The sequence below is a fragment of the Hippoglossus stenolepis genome, chromosome 12, assembly GCF_022539355.2.
Source record: "Hippoglossus stenolepis isolate QCI-W04-F060 chromosome 12, HSTE1.2, whole genome shotgun sequence".
Classification (NCBI taxonomy): domain Eukaryota; kingdom Metazoa; phylum Chordata; class Actinopteri; order Pleuronectiformes; family Pleuronectidae; genus Hippoglossus; species Hippoglossus stenolepis.
Window position 1 is genome coordinate 12,025,311 of NC_061494.1, and position 21,754 is coordinate 12,047,064.

At 43.2% G+C, this 21,754-nt stretch overlaps 1 protein-coding gene across 13 annotated transcripts in view; it reads left to right on the top strand.

Moving 5' to 3' along the window:
- Positions 1-21,754, top strand: part of LOC118118670 (dystonin) — a 102,628-nt gene that overhangs the window by 64,020 nt on the left and 16,854 nt on the right. For 12 of the 13 annotated variants that reach the window (XM_047342179.1, XM_047342186.1, XM_035171863.2 and 9 more), the window contains 27 exons: positions 188-314; positions 514-564; positions 1,592-1,827; positions 1,953-2,082; positions 2,417-2,616; positions 2,731-3,229; positions 3,571-5,039; positions 12,110-12,271; positions 12,471-12,641; positions 12,941-13,107; positions 14,041-14,200; positions 14,403-14,729; positions 14,895-14,979; positions 15,695-15,936; positions 16,046-16,252; positions 16,386-16,505; positions 16,657-16,764; positions 16,845-17,063; positions 17,152-17,355; positions 17,869-18,100; positions 18,446-18,672; positions 18,772-18,894; positions 18,983-19,084; positions 19,750-19,851; positions 20,199-20,372; positions 20,915-21,070; positions 21,394-21,591. In XM_047342179.1, coding sequence (XP_047198135.1) covers positions 188-314; positions 514-564; positions 1,592-1,827; positions 1,953-2,082; positions 2,417-2,616; positions 2,731-3,229; positions 3,571-5,039; positions 12,110-12,271; positions 12,471-12,641; positions 12,941-13,107; positions 14,041-14,200; positions 14,403-14,729; positions 14,895-14,979; positions 15,695-15,936; positions 16,046-16,252; positions 16,386-16,505; positions 16,657-16,764; positions 16,845-17,063; positions 17,152-17,355; positions 17,869-18,100; positions 18,446-18,672; positions 18,772-18,894; positions 18,983-19,084; positions 19,750-19,851; positions 20,199-20,372; positions 20,915-21,070; positions 21,394-21,591 — 6,198 coding nt within the window. The remainder of the gene's footprint in view (positions 1-187; positions 315-513; positions 565-1,591; positions 1,828-1,952; positions 2,083-2,416; positions 2,617-2,730; positions 3,230-3,570; positions 5,040-12,109; positions 12,272-12,470; positions 12,642-12,940; positions 13,108-14,040; positions 14,201-14,402; positions 14,730-14,894; positions 14,980-15,694; positions 15,937-16,045; positions 16,253-16,385; positions 16,506-16,656; positions 16,765-16,844; positions 17,064-17,151; positions 17,356-17,868; positions 18,101-18,445; positions 18,673-18,771; positions 18,895-18,982; positions 19,085-19,749; positions 19,852-20,198; positions 20,373-20,914; positions 21,071-21,393; positions 21,592-21,754) is intronic. The other variant, XM_047342181.1, reaches the window with a different exon arrangement.

Genomic DNA, 21,754 nt, shown 5'->3' on the forward strand with positions numbered 1-21,754 from the left:
CACAAGTATCTCATATGTCTAGTGTAAAAAAAGTAAATGGAAAAACTATGTGAAAATGTCTGTTTTTCTTTGTTTCTGTTCCTCATATTTACTGTAAATGATCATCTTTTGTTTGCATGTGATATCAATGTCATATGTCATTTATAAACGTATATGCAATTGACCCGTGTGATCATTCTCTCGCCAGGGTTTACTAGATGAATGGACATCTAAAGGCCCGGCTGTCCAGGACCTGAACACTAAAGGATCAGCCCTGTGCAGCCTCATCACTTTCCTCACATCTCCTGCCAAGACGAAGACTCCTAACAAGTCAGGTAGACATGAGCACGCTCTGAGACACCTCATATGTTTAACGATCCTTCAGTGGAATGGGAAGCATGTTGTTTGGGTGCACTTCTGAGAACTCGTGTAATCACTAACCATTAGAGATCATGGACTGATCTTTTATTTCCAACATTCCTTGTTGGTCTGGCTGTCTTTCACACAAAGCTTTGTCTTATGTCTTTGCATCAGCTCTTACTAATGGTGGTGGTCCAGCGAGCCATTCCTACCTAACTAATAAAGGTAATGAAGTGTGTTTGTCATTTCTGCTGTGAAAGCACTGTTTCTGTGGTCTGCTGTGTTGGTATTAAGGCCGATTATGGTTATGACAGGTCTGTGCTAAACAGATCGCAGCTTTTGAAAACCACAGTATGTTGTGATTATGAGTTTAGAGTTAGTGAAGTATAAACTGTTGAAGGAGCCATATTAAGATTTTTAAGTTTGTGTCTTTCCTCTAAAGTCTGCAATAAAAGGAGCTCCTCACAATTAGAGTTAACACTGCTCCTCAAGCTCCCTAAACACCTCGTCAGTAGTCCGGCCGATACTTCCGGGGGAACCGTGAGGTCATGTGACATCACAGTGCCCCACATTTTCATATTGCACGCCTAGCTGCTAGTCTTGCACGCCTCCTAATAAAGCCAGGTCACACAAGAGTGAAGGCTGACATTTCCCACAGGCATAAACCAAGTGGTTTCAAACAGATGCTGAAAATAGGAACTGCAGCAATTCTGAGCATTGGAGCATGAAAACCTTTCCAAGTAATAACCCAAATTAAAATGAGGAATCTGAATATGAACATAATATGTCTCCTTTAACTGTTGAACTGTTGGGTGCAGCAGAGTGTGTTTACCTGGACAGGGACTTAGATAAGGACTCAGCTGTTGAAGTGTGAGAAGTTCCTGTGTCAAAATATGATTTAGTTTACAACAATTTAGCTCAGATTATTTAAACTCCTGTTTCATTCTGATTATGAAGATTAGGATTGTTAAACGTCATTTTTTTTCTGTTTTATTAAAACACTCACAAACTTATAAACAAATCTGTTTGCAGGTGTAGCTCTTGCATGTTGCTGTAACTTATCATGAAGCCTGCAGTTACATTTAAGAATGTGTGCTTGAATTTCATTTGCAGGGAGTTAGTGATATTTTCCTCTTATATTCTGAACATACTCCGGCCATTATATTAACAGAACTCCACTGTTATCAAATACCTCTATGGCACTAAACTCGCAGAGAGGAAACTTGATGGAATCATTTCTAATGCCCCTCAGAGCTGATGGTAATTCAGCAGAACATGTCATTCGTCAACGAGGGATACGCAAACCTCGGAGAAACGCTAAAGAGTCGAGCCACAGAGCTGAGTAGCTCAGTACAGGAGGTGACAGAGGCCCAAAAGGAGACGGAGGACATGATGACGTGGCTGAAGGACATGAAGAAGACCGCAGCGTCGTGGAACGATGCAGCCACAGAGAAGGAGTCAGTGAAAACCCAGCTTGAACAGCAGAAGGTACGGAAACACATCTTTTAAGCCACACAATTTCCTCACTGACTTTGTTCTGTTGTGGATTCTCATGTGAGACTCTTCTTAGAAATCATAGGATTCCTCATTCGTTATTTGTTTTATTTTCACAGGCGTTTGAAGACGACATGAAGCAGAAGCAGGAGCAGCTCCAGAAAGTCAGAGAGAAACTACTCAACTTGATTAAGACTCATCCAAACTCCCCCGAGGCAGCAAAATGGAAGCAGATGCTGGCAGAAATAGGTATGAACCAAGGTGTCGTGTCCAGATGGCCCTCTGTAATTATGTCACTGAGCCGCTTGGTCGATGTGTTGACTCCCACTGATGAAATGTATCTCATCACAGCACTGCCGCTTTACAAAATGGCACATACTGTAAAAAAAATTCAACCAGAGATGACCTCCATCTTTCCCCGACTCAGTAGCTGCTCTCTGCGACACCAGTTAAATTAACACATTCTCAGTGCCAAGTCCTGCACAGTGAGAGGTTTGCTTAGTGAACAGTAGGACAGTGGATGAGAAGGTGCTGTTGTGCTGACTAATGTCTATTTGTGTGATCGTTCTGCCCTCCTGCTCAGACGCTGCCTGGGCAGACATCAGTGGCTCCATAGAGCAGAGGAAGCAGAACCTGGAGCAATCCAACAAGAACCTGGACACCTTCCAGACGACCGAGCAGCAGCTTGGTCAGTGGCTTTCAGAGAAGGAGCTGATGATGACTGTCCTTGGACCCCTTTCGATAGACCAGAACATGCTCAAAATGCAGAAACAGCAGGTTCAGGTAAGCATTGTACCAGTAGTTTGTACTGATTTGAGGGTTTTACACAATTTTTGAATAAGAATTTCATCTAGTTTTCTGATAGATTGCTCATCTTGATCTATTTCTTCCCTTTAGATCCTCCAGAACGAATTTAAGAGCCGCAAACCTCAATATGAGCAGCTTGAAGAGGCTGCCTCAGCCATCCTAAGCTCCTCAGGCAACCAGGACCCCTCAAATGGAAAACTGGTGAGGGACCAGCTAGCTGCCGTCACCCAAAAGTGGCAAGGCATCACAGGGCAGCTGGACCAGAGAGACAAACTCATCGACCAGGCCGTGGTAAAGACGGGGGAGTTTCAGGAGTTGCTGAGGAGTGTCGGTCAGACCGCCACTCAGCTGGAGAATCAGCTCACCAGCCATCAGGGCCACAGCACCCAGCCCGATGCTGTGAAGAAGCAGCTGGAGGACGTCCACAACCTCTCAGCTCAGCTGAGGGAAGAGAGGAAGAAGCTGAAGGAGGCTGAGGCCATCAACACAGAGCTCACAGCGATGGTGACCGAGGACTATCTGAAAGCAGACTTAGTCAGGCAGCTGGAGAGTGTCAGCAAGCCCTTCAAACAGCTGGAAGAGAAAGCAGGTTGGTCTTGTAACTTAATCTAATAATGTAGTGTTGTAATGTTTGGAAAGAAGAAATGATTCTATTTGTGTTGAGTCCCTGTAGCGTATATTTATACAATGACAACAACTTCTTAAAATACTAAACTGTTTTTATCAAAATTGTTCTTGTGGAATATTCGAACTCTGGCCAAGTCACTACTTTTAGAATTCAGCATAGTTGGTTCACAATGAGATTGATTTCTGAGCTATGTCAGAGATGTGGAATGAAAAGCGATACGCCTATCCTCCTTTTGGTTCTGTTTTTTGTGTAAAATGTGTAATAACATTTAACACACTAATGACCAAATTTCTCTGTTTTAGAAAAACGAATCCAGCAACTGAACTCGACCTTTGCCAGCTCTCAGCAGTTCCATCAGACCTCCAAAGACTTCCAGTCATGGCTGGGTGAGAAACTTCAAGACCATTCTAAGCCCCATCCCATCTCTGCCAAAGCAGACATCCTGCAACAAACCCTGGAGGAGCACAGCAATCTCCAGAAGGCTCTCAGAGAACATGAAGACGTATATAACACAATTGTCGGGGAAGGGGAGATGCTCATGCAGAACACTGATGGTGCAGAAAAGATGGCTCTGCAAGGGCAGCTCTCCACCCTCTCTTCCAACTGGGAGGAGGTGAAGAGGAGTTCTGCGGAGCAGGCTGATAAACTCCAGACTGCTCTGCAGAGATCTCTGAAGTATCAGGAGCATGCAGAGAAGCTCAGCTTATGGATTCAGGAGTGTGAAGCTAGCGAGGGCCGAGTCAAACTCGCCATTGACCCTGTTGCTGTTGAGGGCTCCATTTCTCAGGTTAAAGCTCTCCAGAAGGATGTTGACAAGCACAGGCGGATAGTGGATCAGCACAACACAGCCGCAGATAGTCTTCTTGAGGTGGCCAACACAGACACTCAAGTTGTAAAAGAGGAGAAGGCTAGCATTTGCAAAAGGGTGGACAATGTAGTGGAGGGTCTGCAGAGCAAGAGAGAGTCCCTGGAGAAGATCTCCCACACAGTTAAAGAATTTAACGATACCTATAAGGAGGCAAAGGTTCAACTGGAGGGAGCTAAGAAGCAGGTGGAGGCCTATGAATCACAGGGAGTGCAGGGTCACAGCAACAAGAACCTGACCAACATGAAAGCCCAACAAAAGAGCTTAGAGGGATTGCAGAACCAAGTTGAGCACCTGAAGAGCTTGTCCAAGGACCTTGTAGTAAATGTCCCAGATGCTGATGGAGTGACAGACCTGTTACTGCAGGCTGACAGTATAGAAAAAGACTACAGCACCCTGAACACGAAGCTAGAGGAGACGTGCCAAGTGTTGGAGGGTAAACTGCAGGGTATCGGGCAGTTCCAAATCAGCATTCGTGAGATGTACACCAGTTTCACAGACCTGGACGATGAGCTGGACAGCATGGCTCCTGTGGATCTCGACCTGGCCACTCTCAAAGAACAGCAGGACAACATTGAGAGCTTTGTGGCTAAGCTGCAGGAGCTGATGGCCAACACGGCCAATGCTGGAGACAGCTGCAAGAAGATGCTAGAGACGGAAACATCCCCTGACCTGTTGGGCCTGAAGAGAGACCTGGATGCTCTGAGTAAGCAGTGCGGTAAACTGTTGGACAGAGCCAAAGGCAGAGAGGTGCAGGTGCAGAGCTCGCTCACCAAGCTCGAGGAGCTGTACGGCAAACTCCACCACACGGAAGATAAACTCTGCAGAGCTGTGGACAAGGAGGCAACCCAGGAGGCGGTCGCCATGGAGACAGACGTCATAAACAAACAGCTGGAGGCCTTTAAGGTACAGTGTCCCTATGTTTGACATTTGTCTTGTTGCATAGGCCTAAATAAAGAATTTCAGTTGGTTTTATTTTCAGTCCTCTGGTTGCAAAGAGTGAGTTGTTTGATTAAATAAGTGTGAAATAGCAGCATAAAGGTCAATGTTGACAGTTTGCTCCACATTACATTTGCACCTGTTCATCTTGTGCTCTCAGGGGATCAGTACAAGTTGCTACAGTCGTGAACTTGAAGACATAATTATTCTTGTGGGACTTTTTATCTTTTCACACACCAAGCTTGTTTGCGTGTGTGTGTGCTCCTTTTTGTCACCTCTTAAGGAACTTTTCCAGCTAAAACACTGAACTTGTCAGGACCGGTAGACCCCATCGGGGCTAAAGGCCCAGTTTTAAACTGGACGTTCAAAGCCAAATATCATTTCTGAGAGATTTTGGTTAGGGTTAGGCTTAAGTCAATGCAGAGTGCTGATAAGGATTGCTGCGCAAACCTGCATGTCTGTGCGTGTGCATGTGTGTGTTGCTAGTGCTGTCCTTATATCTTTAAACTGAAAAAATACTAGCATATTTAAACTAATTTTACATTTCGTTTTTTTTACGAAAAAACTGATCAGTGTCAAACATAATTAGATGCTTACCCTTGATTTTGTAGAGGAAATCAGATTTTAAAGAAACAAGTTCCATCTTTTTTTTTCATCGTTAACTGCCTCCTTTGCTTTTCAGATTAGCAATTATTGATAAATGCTACTTGAATTATCCAGGCTAAAGGCTGTAATCTGTCCTATTATTCGTATTCCTTTTAAGATATTAATCCAAATGTATACAAACAATATATTAGCAGTTGTCATTCCACAGAAACCTTGCATTGTGGCAGATTGCCCACAGGCTCTATAGTGAAGACACTTGCTACGTATGTGGCTATCCCCAGGGGACTGCTGCTTCTTTCAGGGCATCTGTTGGTAACAAAAGAGGTGCGGCCCATATGCAATGATGGTGCAGGAGGGACGGACCCTCACAGCCAGGTGGCGGCCAGCAGGGCGTCTCTTGACTCATTAATTAAGCTGGGTCTGGATCCTGATCTCTTAACATTGATATTGTTGTTCTTTGACTTGTGAACCTTTGCAGCCCGACATTATCCCAGACTCTCAGTTTAGCCTGGTGTTAATGTGACTATTTTGACATAGATGCCTCTTGAAGTGATGGATAGTGAAATAAAATCCTGCAGCATTAAGTGCAAGGCTAAGTGTCCATTTAAGCTTGTGCTAAACGTTCAGTAATTTAGTTCAATTAACTATGATGTAATTCTGCCTGCATAGTTAATGATGCTTCTATCTGCATTTTTGAAAATGAAGGATGTTAATTATTAAAATGGATCATTATGCACCAGTAGTAGATTATTTCATTTGTTACAGATAATCCCAAAGGGCTATATAATATTCCCTTTATGTCTTTGTTTATTTTGTTAAGAATGAAAGTGAAGGATTCCTCTGTCTCTTATTGTTTCTAAAATATCAGAGGTCTCTGTTGGTATCAGTGAAATTTAAACAATGGGGGCAGCCATTAGGAAGATTTACAGGCAGATGCAAAATATTTTAAAAGCCTGTAAATTCCTGTGGACTTTTCCGAAAGAGGATTAACCTATATTTAGATTAAATTACAAAACACTTCTCTTTTTTTGTTAGTATTAGATCGCGTTGCAATAAAACAATGTAAACAGCCGTGTATAAGCAAATGACACAGATCTTTCCTAAGATGTAGGTCAAGGGATTTTTTTTTTCATTTAAGGGGGAGCTGTGCTCGCATAGCGGCGCTACATCCAAAACCTTTGTTGAGTTACGTGGATTAAAACATTGTTGGGGTATGTGGGGGGTGTCATGGAATTTGTTGTGAGGAGTTTAGTATTGAGGCCCTGCAGGATAACTATTAAAGAAGTGATTGATTCAAATTGTCGCGGAGCAGTGTTGTCATGGTGCGCGTTTTCACCCCCGCTCTTTGTCCTGTCACTGGTTTGGGATGAGAGGGCACATACAGGCTCAGCTGCCGGTGGAAAATCCCCTTTGTGCTCAGTACTCGGCATCAGAAGAGAGAGAGAGAGCTGTCAGCACCAGCAAAAGTCAAACTCTATATTTATTTGTGGCATGAAAACATTATATGATTTTTTCATATTCTGACTTAGTGGGCTTCATTGGCGGCTGGTGAGAAAGAAATAAACTCACGCTCGGATTCACCCCTTTCATGTGCTTTTACCATTTTAGGTGAAGTTTAGATTTAGAGACACGCCTGACTTCACATGTTTACTCTTGTTTTCCATCATGAGATGTGTTGAAGCTTTGCTGAGGAGGTCCTGGTGTAAGTATAACTTTACATGTACGTTAAAGAGCAGCTCCAGTGACTCAACACTACTGGGGGGTTAGCGTGGGTGTCTGTTCTCAGTGTTCAGACATTACATCAGCGTGTCTTTCACTGCAAAAAGGAAGTTCCACCTTCTGAATCATACCGTAGCTAACCAATGGGATTGAAGTTGACGGTAAAAAGGTGTCATTAGGACCTCGTATTGTTGCTGAGTCACTGCAACAGAAAATGACACGTGAAACATGAAACCTCTTTGGGTGAGTGTGTATACATGTAGAGGGCACATTGTTTTGCTGTGAGACAGTTTTGTTGAGTTTTCAATCCATCAAAAAATTCTAGCCTTTATTTTCCAATGGAGACCTAAAATGTAAAGTATTAAAGCAGTTCTCAAGCTTAATGCCAGAAGACCAGTTTGAAAACAGTCCTCTGAAAACCCATCACTTAAAAGGGGAATGTTGTCCTAGCCTGCTTGGTTTGCAAGATCACAACTGAAGCAATCATACAAATACTGATATCTTGTCTATTGGCAAAGAAATTTATCTGCAGCAAATGTTATTGATTTGTGAAAACTTTTTTTAATGTGGTTTTCTTGGTCACCAATGATGGTAAACTGTGGTGGTCCTACATTGCAAAACACGATAGAAAAATCAGAAAACACATTGACAAGTCACAAAACACAATTTGTTAGCATTTCCTTCCTCTTAACGAAACAGAAATGTGTGCGTCCAATCAGCAAAGAGCCTTCTTAATAGTAGAGACCAACCTGTTCCATGAGAGGTTAATGCCATTATGGTTACGATTTTATATATATATATATATATATGTCTTTTGGAAACCATGAAACAAGTCAGTAAATAATCAAGAAAACTTGATTTTCATTTTATTAAAAGTTTCTTGTTCAAAACAATCAACAAAAGAAGACAAATAATAAAAAGTTATTTTGGATTTATCACTCGTGAGATCTGATAATCCACTTTACGAGCACATGTTCCTCTTTGTCTGACTCAGAGATTTGGCTTTTAGTAGCCTCTGTGCTTTTGTAGAAATTTCTGCGCGTGATTATTTGGAGAGGCTGATGAGTGATGCCGTTGAAAGAGCTTTATTCAGCTTCGACCTTTGGTCTCTGCAACTTTTGTTCTGAAATTGCTCAAAAAGCATTGATGCGAGGTTCGAAGAGGACCACAGATTAGGACAAAGGGACCTGAAACAACCAGGGAAATCACCAGAAGAATTATTACATTTCCAATGAATGCAGATTTCAGGGGCTGAACATCCTTTTTTAAAAATCCTACCAGATCTTTAACTGCTTATTTATCTCTGCCAGTGTCCTCTTTCTGTCTCTCCTCATGTGTGCAGAACTGCACAAAAAGTTTGGAATCAGGATTTTCACCGAACAACTGTGGTACAGACGATCGAGGAAACAAAATAAATTCCATTTATTATCTCCTCCATCCTCCTTTCTTCTCCTAACCCGGTCACTGGAAATAAAAAGCCCCTTCATGCACTTGGCAGAGCCGTCGGTGTTAAATTACCTGGGACCTGTGGCCCCCCCCCCCAGCATTCCACAGTAATTAAGAATTATCTGCAGGGTCCACAGAAAATTGTCCACAGGAAGAAAACAGAGGGCAAAGGGAGAGAAAAGGGAAAATGTGTATCTATTTCAATAGTGTGATGTCATCACAGTGGGAACGCTGCTGCCTGCTCGTCTAGGTTTTCTTTTCTCTTTTCTTTTTTCTTTTTTCTTGAGATGTAGAAAAGCTGGGGCGTAATGTTTCCCCTCCCCATTCCCTCAGTCACTGAAGAAGGAGAAAAAGTCAGTGATTGTGTCAGGATGAAGAAGATGGCTTAGATGTGAAGTGATATGGGCCATGCAGACATAAGGGGGAATTAGAAAGGGAGGAGAGGGAGGGTGGGATGAAGGGGGGTGGAGGGTCATGCATCCACCAATCAACATGTGCCGTAGCGGCTCTGAGCACAAATGGAGTTGTGGCAGATGTTGTCTGAATAATGAGCGGGGGGCGGGGCATGAAACCCTCTGCCAGGGAGGGTGTCTGTCATTGCGAGCGGAGCGATGAGAGAGCGAGGCCAGGCTTTTTTGTTTATCCAGGAGTACCAGCTCCCCTCAGGACTGCCACACTGGTTTTCAGTTCGAGCCTGCCGCCGGATTTGTCTGTGGATGTTTTCACTTTGCACTGAACATTTTCTTCTAACTCCTGTGGATGCTGCAGGGAAAAAGAAACACTCCGGACCAGAGGACTATCCTGATTAAGTTCTGGCAATGCACAGGGAAGAGCCTAGAGGAATATATGTGGGATGGGTGACAATTGAAAGACTGGATTTCCATTCCTAATATGGAATATGAAGCTGCTGTAGAGTCCTAGCATTTGGTTGGGATTTATTTTATATTAGTTGCTATATTTGCAAGTGTGTGTGTAGATTTTATTTTGAAAAAGAAGTGGACACTTTAAACATTCATTTGTGACCTTATCATTTAAAGGAGGAGAATATTTTTTTAGTTTGCACAGTACTTGTCATGTCAATTGGTCACATTTTTAAATTACTTCATTTGCACTAAAGCAACATTTACCTCAAAGGATTTCACTATATCCTTGGTCTTTTTTTATACTGAGTGATTGGTGACAATTGTTTTAGCATGGGCAAACCGCTGAGCAGACCAGATTGCCTCAGACAAAACCCTTCCTGTGTGGGGAAGGGGGAGGAGGAGGACCTGAACATTGACGACTGCTATGTGCCCCAGAGATCCATTTATGACACCGTCCGGCTCAATGAGCAGATAGACTCGGGCTCTAAAGGCAGCCTCTCTTCCCGGCACTTCACAGGCACCTTACCTTACACGCACCGCACGTTAGACCTCAGGAGCCTGTGCGGAAATGGGGTTCTCTCTGCCTCGAGTTCATTTGAGCACCGGGGCCGAAAGCCGGCCCTGGGGCAAGAGCGTGCTGTCTTCGACGGACCTAAACTCAATGGGAACATAATCAGGGCGACAGATGTGGTGCCGTCCAAGTCACGACTCCAGGGAGGAGAGAAGAAGGACCACCCTCATCACCGGAGGTCATGGAGGACGTTTGCCCCCACTAATCTGGGAGAGTATGCCAGTCGCAGTGGAACCTTGTGCTCTGGGAGCGCGGAGCGGCCCGGGCTGATCAACGGCAGGAGAGGGCAGAGTATGACCAGCTCACTGACATCTGAGGAGGACTCAGGTCTGTACAGTCCCACTGTGGAGAGGGAGCGACATGGTCATCGCTCCCATAAAAGATCAGGCCCCGGGACCAGGAGCCTGTCGTCCTCTGAGGCGATGCACATGTCTGGCGACCTGAAAACCCTGCGATCGCTCAGCTCGGGGCAGGAGGAGTTTCCTTTCTCACCTGTCAGACACAACAGGTCTCTTTATCATAGTAGTAGCCTAATCAAAGAGTCGCAAAAGCCAGAATCTGGTGTGGGTGCGCTCAATGGAAAAGATGCAGTGAGCAATGGAGAATACAAATACCACACAGAGAGGTCATCTTCAGGGTCCGCCTACAAGACTCAGAGGGACAGCTGTGGATGGCGTTCCAGGACTTTAACAGACTACGATGAGCTCTCCACTGCCGAGCTGTTGGAGGATGTTTCCTGTCAGGATGACTGTGAGCTGGTCAGTGTGGTGGTGACAGAGCCCGAGACTTACGGAAACTCTGTAACTCTACCCATAGACAGCAGCCAGCTGACAAAACCATGCACTGTTCAACACGGAGAATCAGAGTACAACATGGAGGAGCTGGAGGAGTTCCTGCAGTCAGTGGAGGCCTGTCTGCCCAAAAGTTTACAGGCACTCGGTCTGAAAGGACAGCACGAGATAGAGGCCATACTGAATGCCATCACTACTTGTCCTGAGATCGACCCCATGGGTTATTTCTCCCCACAGGTGCCCAAAAAAACTGCTTTTTATCTTGTCCTGCAGGTTTCACTAGATGATACGCCTTTATAAAAGAGTTTTTCTCTGGCTGTATATCTGATTACATGGGTGAATTGGGTTTTACTCACCAGTTCAGCCCAGAAGCCTTCTGGTGTGATTGTGCACAGCTGTAACTGTAAACTGTGCCCTGCCCTTTTAGAAGCTGCTGACTGGTTAGAGAGTTGTTTATGTCAGCTGAATTTGAACACTAAACCTGATGTCGTGGTAATTGTGTTTCAGGAAGTGGGAGAACTCCCTGGCGTAATGTCCATCCCTTTTTTTTTTAATCAGGACTACAACTAAGGATTAATTTCATCAGCAATTAGACAATTGTTTTTCAATCATGTCTATGAAATGTCAGAAATTATTGAAACAAAGTTTCAGAACCTAAGTGGATTTCTTCATATATATTGTTTATCTGACCAAAAGCCAAAGAAAGGCAGCAAATCCTGTCATTGAGAATGTTTAGTTTTTTTTTAATAATTTTGCTTGAAAACAGACTAAAAATTGATCATTGTAAATCTCAACATGAGAAAATTATTTCAGATTACAAAGTAATTAAAGAGAGCAACATTGAAATTAAAAACTTGAATAAATACAATATTTAATTTGGTCCAGATCTGAAATATCCATTAAATTAGTAATTCATCAGTCAAATACTTGGTCTTGGAACAAGTGGAATAAACTGTTTAATGAACCTCCAAATAGGATTGATAACCTTGTAATTTGAGCACTTATAAAATGTTTACTCTGATTTGTTCCATTTGTATATAGGCTTTCCAGAAAGGGGACATTGATCCCTTGCAGACGCAGCTTCAAGACATTAACTCCCTCGGCCAGGGCCTGATCCAAACCGCCGCCAAGGGCACCAGCACCAAGAAGCTGGAGGATGACCTGGAGGGTGTCAACACAAAGTGGAACACTTTGAATAAAAAGGTTATTCATCATACTGTATATTACCAGTTTGACTGGCTGATATTTACCCTTGGTCATTAGTGAAAACACAAAGAGACGTTAGCAGTTACTCATTGGTTCTTACTGTTTGCTAAAGTGGAATCCTTTGATGGGTTTTTGTGGAGCTGTTTCAACTTGGCCTCAAAACAGGTGTCATCTATATTTACCATGTGGTCTGCAGATTGCTGAACGTTCAGCGCAACTGCACGAAGCCCTGCTGCATTGTGGGAGGTTCCAGGATGCTCTGGAGTCCCTGCTCAGCTGGTTGACTGACACAGAGGAGCTAGTGGCCAATCAGAAACCTCCATCGGCAGAGTTCAAAGTGGTCAAGGCACAGATTCAAGAACAGAAAGTAAGCTGGTATCATTTTGGACAAACACATGAGCTCATAGAAACACTGAACACGTCAGCGGTTCTATTCTAATCTTTCCGTTTCTACTCTAATGTATCCATGAAACATTATGACTTTGCCGTTCATCTTATTTAATTGACATCCATTGTTAAACAAGAGTGTGGAGCACAAAGCTTTTACTTTAATGCACACTTAATTTGAGCCTGTTAGATTTACTGTTTTTCACCACTAAGCACCGCTGGTGGTCAGAACATGCTAAAGGAGCCCTATAACTCTCCTCCTTTGTTTGCCTTTGACAGCTCTTACAGAGACTGCTGGATGACCGAAAACCGACAGTGGAGCTCATAAAGAAAGAGGGAGGGAAGTTCGCAGAACAGGCCGAGTCTGTGGATAAGGAGAAGGTTGCAAAAGAGATGGAATGCCTTGGGCAGAGGTGGGACGCTCTGCTCAAGAAGGCTGAGAACAGGTCTGTAAACACATGTAATACTAACACGCTTTGTGTTTTGGCCTCAATTAAATTTTACTGTAAATATTTATACATTAACAATGCCAGACTAAATTCACCTTGACTCTCCTCACACTGAAGTTAAAAGGAATAGTATGACATTTTAGTAAAGGCACCTTTTTACTTCTTGTGCCAAGAATTAGATGAGGCAATTAAAGGTGCAGTGTGTAAGATTTAGGTGAAAGGGATCTATTGACAGTAATTGAATATAAAATAATACTAGTGATGTGTTCACTAGTGTATGATCGTCTAAACAATATAAATTGTTGCAACTTCACCAATGGATGTCACTAAATTCTACACACTGAACCTTTAATACAAGCCTCCTGTTTGTACAGTAAATATGACGCCTCAGCTTGCAGCCAGTTAGCTAAGCTTAAAACATACATACGACTTGAACAAACATCAGTGTGATAAAAAACTACTTAAACGACAGAAACCATCTTTGAGAAAAAATGATTTTACAGGTATTTTGACTTTTTAGTTTGGTCCATGTCCCATCCACTAACATGGAGGAGGCAGGATTGATGACCTATTATGTGATCAGCCACTAGGAGGCGATCAAAATGTGTTGGCTTCACTTTTGGGGAGCTCACGTGTCGTCCATCTTTCTATACTAGTCTATGGTTTGGTCAGAGCGTGGCCTGCTGCTTCTTCCTTTTGTGCTATGCTAAGTTAAGCTGCTAGCTGTAGCATCAAGTTTGCCCTTAAGAGTGGTATCAATCTTTTAATGAAGCATATTATTCTCAAATCATGACAATAGACTGATACAGGCACCATTTAACTGTATTTATATAAAAAAATGAATATTTATGAATAGGTTTTGTGGAAAGTTTCCATGAGAAGACAGCACTTTTTTCCTTGTCAGTTGCTGATGTTTTCATTGTGTGTCAGGCACAAACACCTGGAGAGCATCTTAGTGGTCACTCAGCAGTTCCATGAGACTCTGGAGCCGCTGAGCGAGTGGCTGGCCGCCACAGAGAAACACCTGAGCAACTCCGAGCCAGTCGGCACCGAGACAGCTAAGCTGGAAGATCAGATCTCTCAGCATAAGGTAATATCCATCATCACACATCATCATCATCATCATGTGTTTGGTTCATTTTGCTTGTTACCTTTAGGTTTGTGCTTTTCATTTCTCCACTCCGTTTCATTTTTCATTAAATTTCAGTTTGATATTTCTGTTTTATGTGTGTGTGTGTTTTCTGTTTGTGTCATTTTCCTTTGGTGTGTGTCCCCCACCCCTGTGCGGTCAGGCCTTAGAGGAGGAGATTATGAGTCACAGTAAAGACCTGTTTCAGGCCGTCAGTCTGGGCCAGATGCTCAAAAATGTGAGCTCGGTGGACGATAAGGCGTTTGTCCAGTCTAAGCTGGACGCCACACAGGCCACTTACATTGAGCTCCAGGAGCGGTGCAGGAGGAAAGCCGAGATGCTGCAGCAGGCTCTGGCAAACGCCCAGCTGTTCGGCGAAGATGAAGTGGCCCTCATGAACTGGCTCAGCGAGGCACATACGAGGCTGAGCGAAGTGTCCGTGGAGGACTACAAAATAGAGGTTCTTGAAAAGCAGCTGGCAGAACAACGGGTACACACTCCTCCCCAGGCCAAGCAATATGCTGTCTTTTTATTTAAGTTGCATCAGTCAATCATGTTTCAGTTGATGTCATTTTCGTTTCATATATTATTTAAACTTTAAAGTGTTTCTTGTCGCTCTAAATCTATTTCTAAGTTTGTTTCTCTTTATTTGTAGGCACTGCAAAGTGATATTGAGTTGAGGAAGAAGAATGTTGACCAAGCCGTCTCTAACGGGATGGAGCTACTGAAGCAAACAACAGGTATGAGGGACTTTATGAGTTTCCTATTGTGTAATACACATCAAAGGCCCTTTTCAGACCTATGGTTCAGATCTGGTATTTACATCAATCCTGAGAGACCAATCACAAGTGGACAGTGTTGAGTCCGTCTCTTCACACTTGGCATTAAGATGCGTCCTGAGTGTGTCTCCTGTGATCAGATCTCACTTCCTTGCTCTAAATGCAAATAATCATGTACGTCATTTGTTTTCGTAAAGACCAAATTATGTTGGTTCTACTAAAAGAAGTAAAATATGTTCAAAGTCTAGCGTTCAGAGACTGAGTAGTCTCTGAATAGCCCTTCATATGTGGCACAGGACAGATCAATGTTCACACAGCAGTTAAAGAAAGTGGCCACATGCATTCCAGACCACGTCCAAATGTGGTTTGAGTGATCTGATCTCAGGACGTATTGAGGACATATGTGGGTCACCTGTTCTTAGTGCTGACAATTTCAGGAGGGATGTTCATACCAGGTCTGAGTGGGGTCATACGGTTTCTCACCTTATTCAGCTGGCAGCTCAACAACAGCAAAGTCTTTTTTTCAAATGAGAAAATCCAATTTTTTTGCCACCTTATTTATCAAACCTTATTGCTGAGTCTATAACTACTGTGCTGTGCTTGCCCATACTCCAGCAGACATAGAAAACTCCTTTAATTAATGTTTTATAATGTACTCTATTACTTCTATTCATAGGTGACGAGGTGGTTGTTATTCAAGGCAAATTGGACGGTATAAAATCTAAATATGCTGAGATAAACTCTATGAGTGACAACGTTTTGAAGACACTGGAGCGAGTTTCCAGTCTCTCCTCGAAGCTGCACCACAATCATGAGGACCTGAACTCCTGGCTCGAGAAAGCAGAGGCCGAGATCAGTGCTTTCGCTGATCAGGAGCCGGTGGGAGAGCAGCTCACTCACGCACAAAGCAGGCAAAAGGTACATGTTTCCACATTAATATGAAATACGCCTAACACACAGTGAATCCTTAAATATACTCATCTCTGTGGCTGTAATTCTCAAACAGTTTTCCGTGTTTTCTGTCAAGGCCTTGCTGAAGGAGGCCAAAGACCAAAAAGCTGTGATGGACAAGCTGAATGAGTTGAGTGGTTCCCTCCTGGATCTGATTCCGTGGCACGCCCGCGAGGGTCTGGACAAGCTGATCACTGAAGATAATGAGCGGTATCAAGCCGTGCGTGACACCGTCAGCCAGCAGGTCGACCACATCAACGCGGACATACTCAAGTCGCAGCAGGTAAACCAGACATTAATAAACAGCTTTTTTCCTCAAATGGCTTTCTCTCTTCTTCATTTATTATCTTCTACCTTTCAGTTCTACTTTCTTATTAGAAATTGAAATGTTTCATATCCTTTTTGTGCGTTTCCAGTTCGAACAGGCTGCAGATGCTGAACTCGCCTGGCTGACTGACGCTGAGAGGAAGCTGCTGTCGATGGGCGAGATCAGGCTGGAGCAAGACCAAAACACAGCTCAGCTCCAAGCACAGAAGGTGAGGCCGTCAATCATAGTGTGTGTGTGTGTGTGTGTGTGTGTGTGTGTGTGTGTGTGTGTGTGTGTGTGTCTGTGTGTCTGTGTGGATAGACACAGGCCTCCATTTCTTTAAAGCACATCCAATAAAACTCACTCTACCGGTTTTCCAGATTTTCTCCATGGACATCATGAGGCACAAAGATGCTGTGGATGAGATTGTGAAAACAGAAAAGGCCATCATGAACAGCAAAAACCCAGAGGAGAAAGAAATCTTGAAGGTGAGAAGGAATTATTTTGAAGTCAAAGCCGCCAATTTCTCATTACGTATATGAACATAAAGGATCTTCTGGGTTTTCAGGCAAAGACGCAGACTCTCCTGGAGAAGTACGGCGCGGTGAGTCAGCTGAACTCGGAGCGCTGTCTGCAGCTGGAGAGAGCCCAGTCTCTGGCCAGTCAGTTCTGGGAGACCTATGAGGAGATGTGGCCGTGGCTCCAGGAAACCCTGAGCACCTTCAGCCAGCTGCCCCCGCCCTCCATCGAGTACGAATCACTCAGGCAGCAGCAAGAGGAGCTCAGGGTAACAAAGCAACGCCAGTGGATGATCAGTAAAACACACACATTCAAATGATGGAAAACCTAAACTGATTATGTTGTTTCCTCTGCAGCAAATGAGAGAGCTGATCGCAGAGCACAAGCCTCACATTGACAAGATGAATAAGACCGGGCCCCAGTTACTTGAACTCAGCCCAGTGGAGGGAGTGCCCATCAGAGAGAAATACACAGTTACTGACCAACTCTACACCAAACTGAAGGCTGATGTTAAACAGAGAGCTGCCACTCTGGATGAGGCCACCTCCAAATCCACCCAGGTGAGAAGAAGCTCTTTATTTTTGGATATATTACATAATTATATAATAAATTATTATATTGTAATATATATGACAATGTTATTATTAGTCATGTTATTAATTGGCCATCAAGCTAAAATTATCTGATTTAATTTAACGTTTTTGCTGTTTTTGAAAATAGATGATTATAATATCTGGTTCAAACAGAGAACAAGCTATAACAGTATTATTATAACAGTAACAATAATAGTGATAATAATTGATTTCACGTGATGACCACACTATTATTCACAATTTTTAATACTTCATTTCTAATTATTTTGGAAAAAATCTTCACATTTGAGAGGCTGAGATATCAAATGACTGTAATAATAACTATTTTTCCAAATGGATGTGACAGATTAATTTTAAGGCCTGTTTTTTGTTATGAAAATCATGTTTTGTCTGAGAGAGAAAACATTAAAAAAAACTTTTCAATGATGTTGTATAATATATATACAAACTGAGGTGTTTCCTCTCCTCGTTCTCCACCAGTTCCATGATAAAATCGACCCCATGCTGGAATCCCTGGAGCGGATCGCTGAGCGCTTGCGTCAGCCTCCCTCCATCTCGGTGGAGGTGGACAAGATCAGGGAGCAGATCACGGAAAACAAGGCCGTCTATGTGGACTTGGAGAAACTGCAGCCTTCCTATGAAATGCTGCGACAGCGAGGCGAGGAGATGATCGCACGGTCTCAAGGGGCAGACAAGGACATATCTGCTAAAGGTACGATATTTACCATACTGTCATCTTTTTTAGCAGTTTGTATTTTTTAAATGTTGTCTTTATTGTTTATTTTTATTTTAGTAGGGGTTTGACTAATACAGAGCATCAGGATAGTTAAAGGAAATAAGAAATAATAAACACAACTACTAGACAAAACTTAGATTCTTCAGTATGTCAAAACAAATAAAATCATTATTTAAAATCTTGCATGAACTTTCCTTAAGGGAAATCATTGGAAGTATAAAGAGAAATGGACCATATATGTTTCCCACTAAACCTGTGAATGTGTGTTTGATTTATTTTGTATTAACACTTTATTAACCCGTGTTTTATTTTTACCACAAGCCGTACAAGACAAACTGGACCAGATGGTGTTCCTGTGGGACGACATCCAGGCGCTGCTGGAGGAGCGCGAGGGGAAGCTGCTGGACGTGATGGACCTGGCCGACAAGTTCTGGTGCGACCACTGCGCTCTCATCGTCACCATCAAAGACTGCCAGGACCTGCTGAGGGAGCTGGAGGAGCCCGGGGTCGATCCGTCAGTCGTCAAACAGCAGCAGGAGTTTGTGGAGGTACGCAGGTTTCCCAAAGTCAAACCACGGAATCTACCAGTTGGTAATTAAGAGTGAGGCAGCATGCTTTTGTCGTTAAATCTGCTTTTAATTCAACAGGGATTTAAGGAGGAGATTGACGGGCTGCAGGAGGAGCTCGATGTGGTTCGAAACCAAGGGGCAGAGCTCATGACTGCCTGTGGCGAGCCTGATAAACCTATTATAAAGAAGAGTGTTGATGAGGTAAACGATTTAAAACCATGTTGTCCATGCAGATATGTCTTCTTTCCTGCATGTGGCTCGTGGTGTGACACTTGTGTTGTTATTCCAGGTGAATTCGGCGTGGGAGAATCTAGATAAAACCTGGAAGGAGAGAGGAGAGAGACTGGAGGAAGCCATGCAGGCTGCGGTGCAGTTTCAAGACGGCCTGCAGGTACTTTGATCCCTGATACAAGAATTTTCAAAGGCAATGAAATAAACCGCTTAATGGAGTTTTTGGTTAATTTGGTGAACTCTTCCAATAAGGGGCAGACTTTGCAAAATCGCAGTGTTTTTTTTCTTTCTTTTACTTTTTAATTGTTAAACCAGTAGGTACTCGTTCGTAGACACAAACAGTATTTATGTTGCAGTATTTATGAGTCTGCTGGTTTTTAAGGTTTTAACATGAAACCACAACTTGCAGTGCTTTTTTATTGCAGCTGATAAAAACAACATTTTATGGGAGACCTATTAATTTTGAAAGCATAATATAAACCCAGACTGCAGTGCTTTTCTATCCCTTGGCCCTTTTGTATACAGTCCATGTTTGGCTCACACTTTCACTTGTGTCAAGTTATTTTAAGATCTTTTAATGTGGAGGAAGGAATCCTCTACACAGCTGCTTACATTTGACTGTAACTGTAAAGATCATAACCACACACTTAAGACGATAGTGTTCATATTCAGGTCCTGCTCCTTCACTTTTATCGTGTTTGTTTGCCGTATGTCAGGCAGTATAGAACCATTCATTGCATAACATGAAACTGTGTGGAAACATGACTCCTGGTGCTCTGACCTTTGTTTTCTCTCAGTAACAATGGTTTCCCACCTTCTTCTCAGGGAATGTTTGACTGGGTGGATATTCTGGAGAGCAAACTGGATTCAATGTCCCCCGTAGGCACAGACCTGGAAACTGTCAAGCAGCAGATTGTAGAGCTCAAGGTATGATCTTGTGACTTCTCTGTTAAGATGCAACAGCAGTTTCTTGAAATATTGGAATTCTACTCAGGATAATTCATTTTAGTCTTAAGCTTTACTGCAGATTTCCCTGTTACAGACTCTCATACACCAGCTGTGTTTAAGTTGAGTACTTCATTTATAACAGGCCTTAGATAACCTGCCTTGTAACAGTGCAACCGCTCAGTAAATATTATCTCATAAAGTCACATTTGCTTTGATGTACAGTCATATGAATGTTGTGCTGAAAAGGCCAAGCTGGTATTGTGTGTATGACTTTGTACTTGTGTTGACTGTTTGGGTGTAACACTTCATTCTGCTGGTTCTTTCAGGAGTACAAAGGGGAGGCATACCAGCTGCAGATTGAAATGGAGCGCCTCAGCCACCAGGCGGGCCTCCTGCTGAAGAAGGTGACGGAGGACGCCGATCGCTGCGCCATCCAGGAGCCGATGTCCGAGCTCAAGATGCTCTGTGTTAACCTGGACGAGAAGATCATCAGCCGGCAGGTCAGTCAAGGGAAACATGAAGATTCAGCAACGACTTTTAAGAAGAAAATGAAATCTAAGTCACAGATATAATTGCCCTTTTAAACAGATTGTTCACTTTATTTATGTGCTATTTAATCACAACAAGAACGGCACTCAGAGGAGCACATACTTTCGCCAAGTCCCAACTTCTATTCAATCAAGCTGGACGAAATTACACAGTTCCTCAAATCTGCCAGATTTTTTTTATCAAGATGAATTATTCAAATCAGTGAAAATGTTCAAAAACACTCGATGTTAAAGGGCCTTGATCTGGATCCACACCAAAATTAAATGGGTTCTTCCCTGAGTTCCATGGTAATTCCTTTTTTTTTTTTTTAAACATGACCTCCTTGGCTGTGGCAATGAGTCTGGTTTAATTTAAATAATGTGCCTCGACAGTTTCATGCAAATTTGCAGCCAGACTCAACAGTGGCCCAAAAGACCGTGGTGTGTGTTGTTTTGCATGTCAAGTGCTTCTGCCCGCTGCAACATAGAAACTGTTTAATCTGTCATTAATCCAGCACAAACTGGAGGGAGGCCTCTTGGCACTGGGCCAGTTCCAGCATGCACTGGACGAGCTGCTGGCGTGGATGAGCCACACCGAGGAGCTGCTGGACGAGCAGAGGAAGGCCGGAGGAGACCCCAAAGCCATCGAGATCGAGCTCGCCAAACACCACGTACGACAGAAAACCTCCTCACCTCATGTTTTTTTTAACGGGCAGTTTCAGTTAACAACCAGGGGATAAGCAAAGCATCAGCATCAGGAGTAAATGTGTGCTCGCCACACTTGACTGTACATTTCATTTAATCCATGGAAATCTAAGAAAAAGGCTTTTACTAAATACTTTATTCCAGCATGATCTTTTACTCAAATGTAAGAACTGATCTGGATAAATCATGTCTGTTTTATCCTATTTGGGACAGAAACACGCAGATTTAATTTCGTCCTCAGATCCATCCACCCAACATCTCACTCTTTCTGGCTGCTTTCTCTCCACAGGTTCTCCAGATTGACATGTTGGCTCACAAATCGACAGTTGAGGCGGTGAACAAAGCCGGTAACGATCTGGTGGAGTCCACCTCAGGCGAGGAGGCCTCTGGTCTGCAGACTAAACTGGAGAACCTGAACCAGAGGTGGAAAGCCATCCAGGAGAAGACAGAGCAGAGGAAGCAACAGCTGGAGAGCGCTTTGCTTCAGGTATGAATAATTTAATCAGCCCAGACTTCATTTGTCATTGTATTTATTGTTTAATAAGCTGTGGTTGAATCCTTTCTCCCAGGGGAAACAAGAGTCATAGGGCTTTTTTTAGGAGTATTCCTATATCTCCTCCGCCTCCTCCTCATTCCTGTTTGCATCCTGT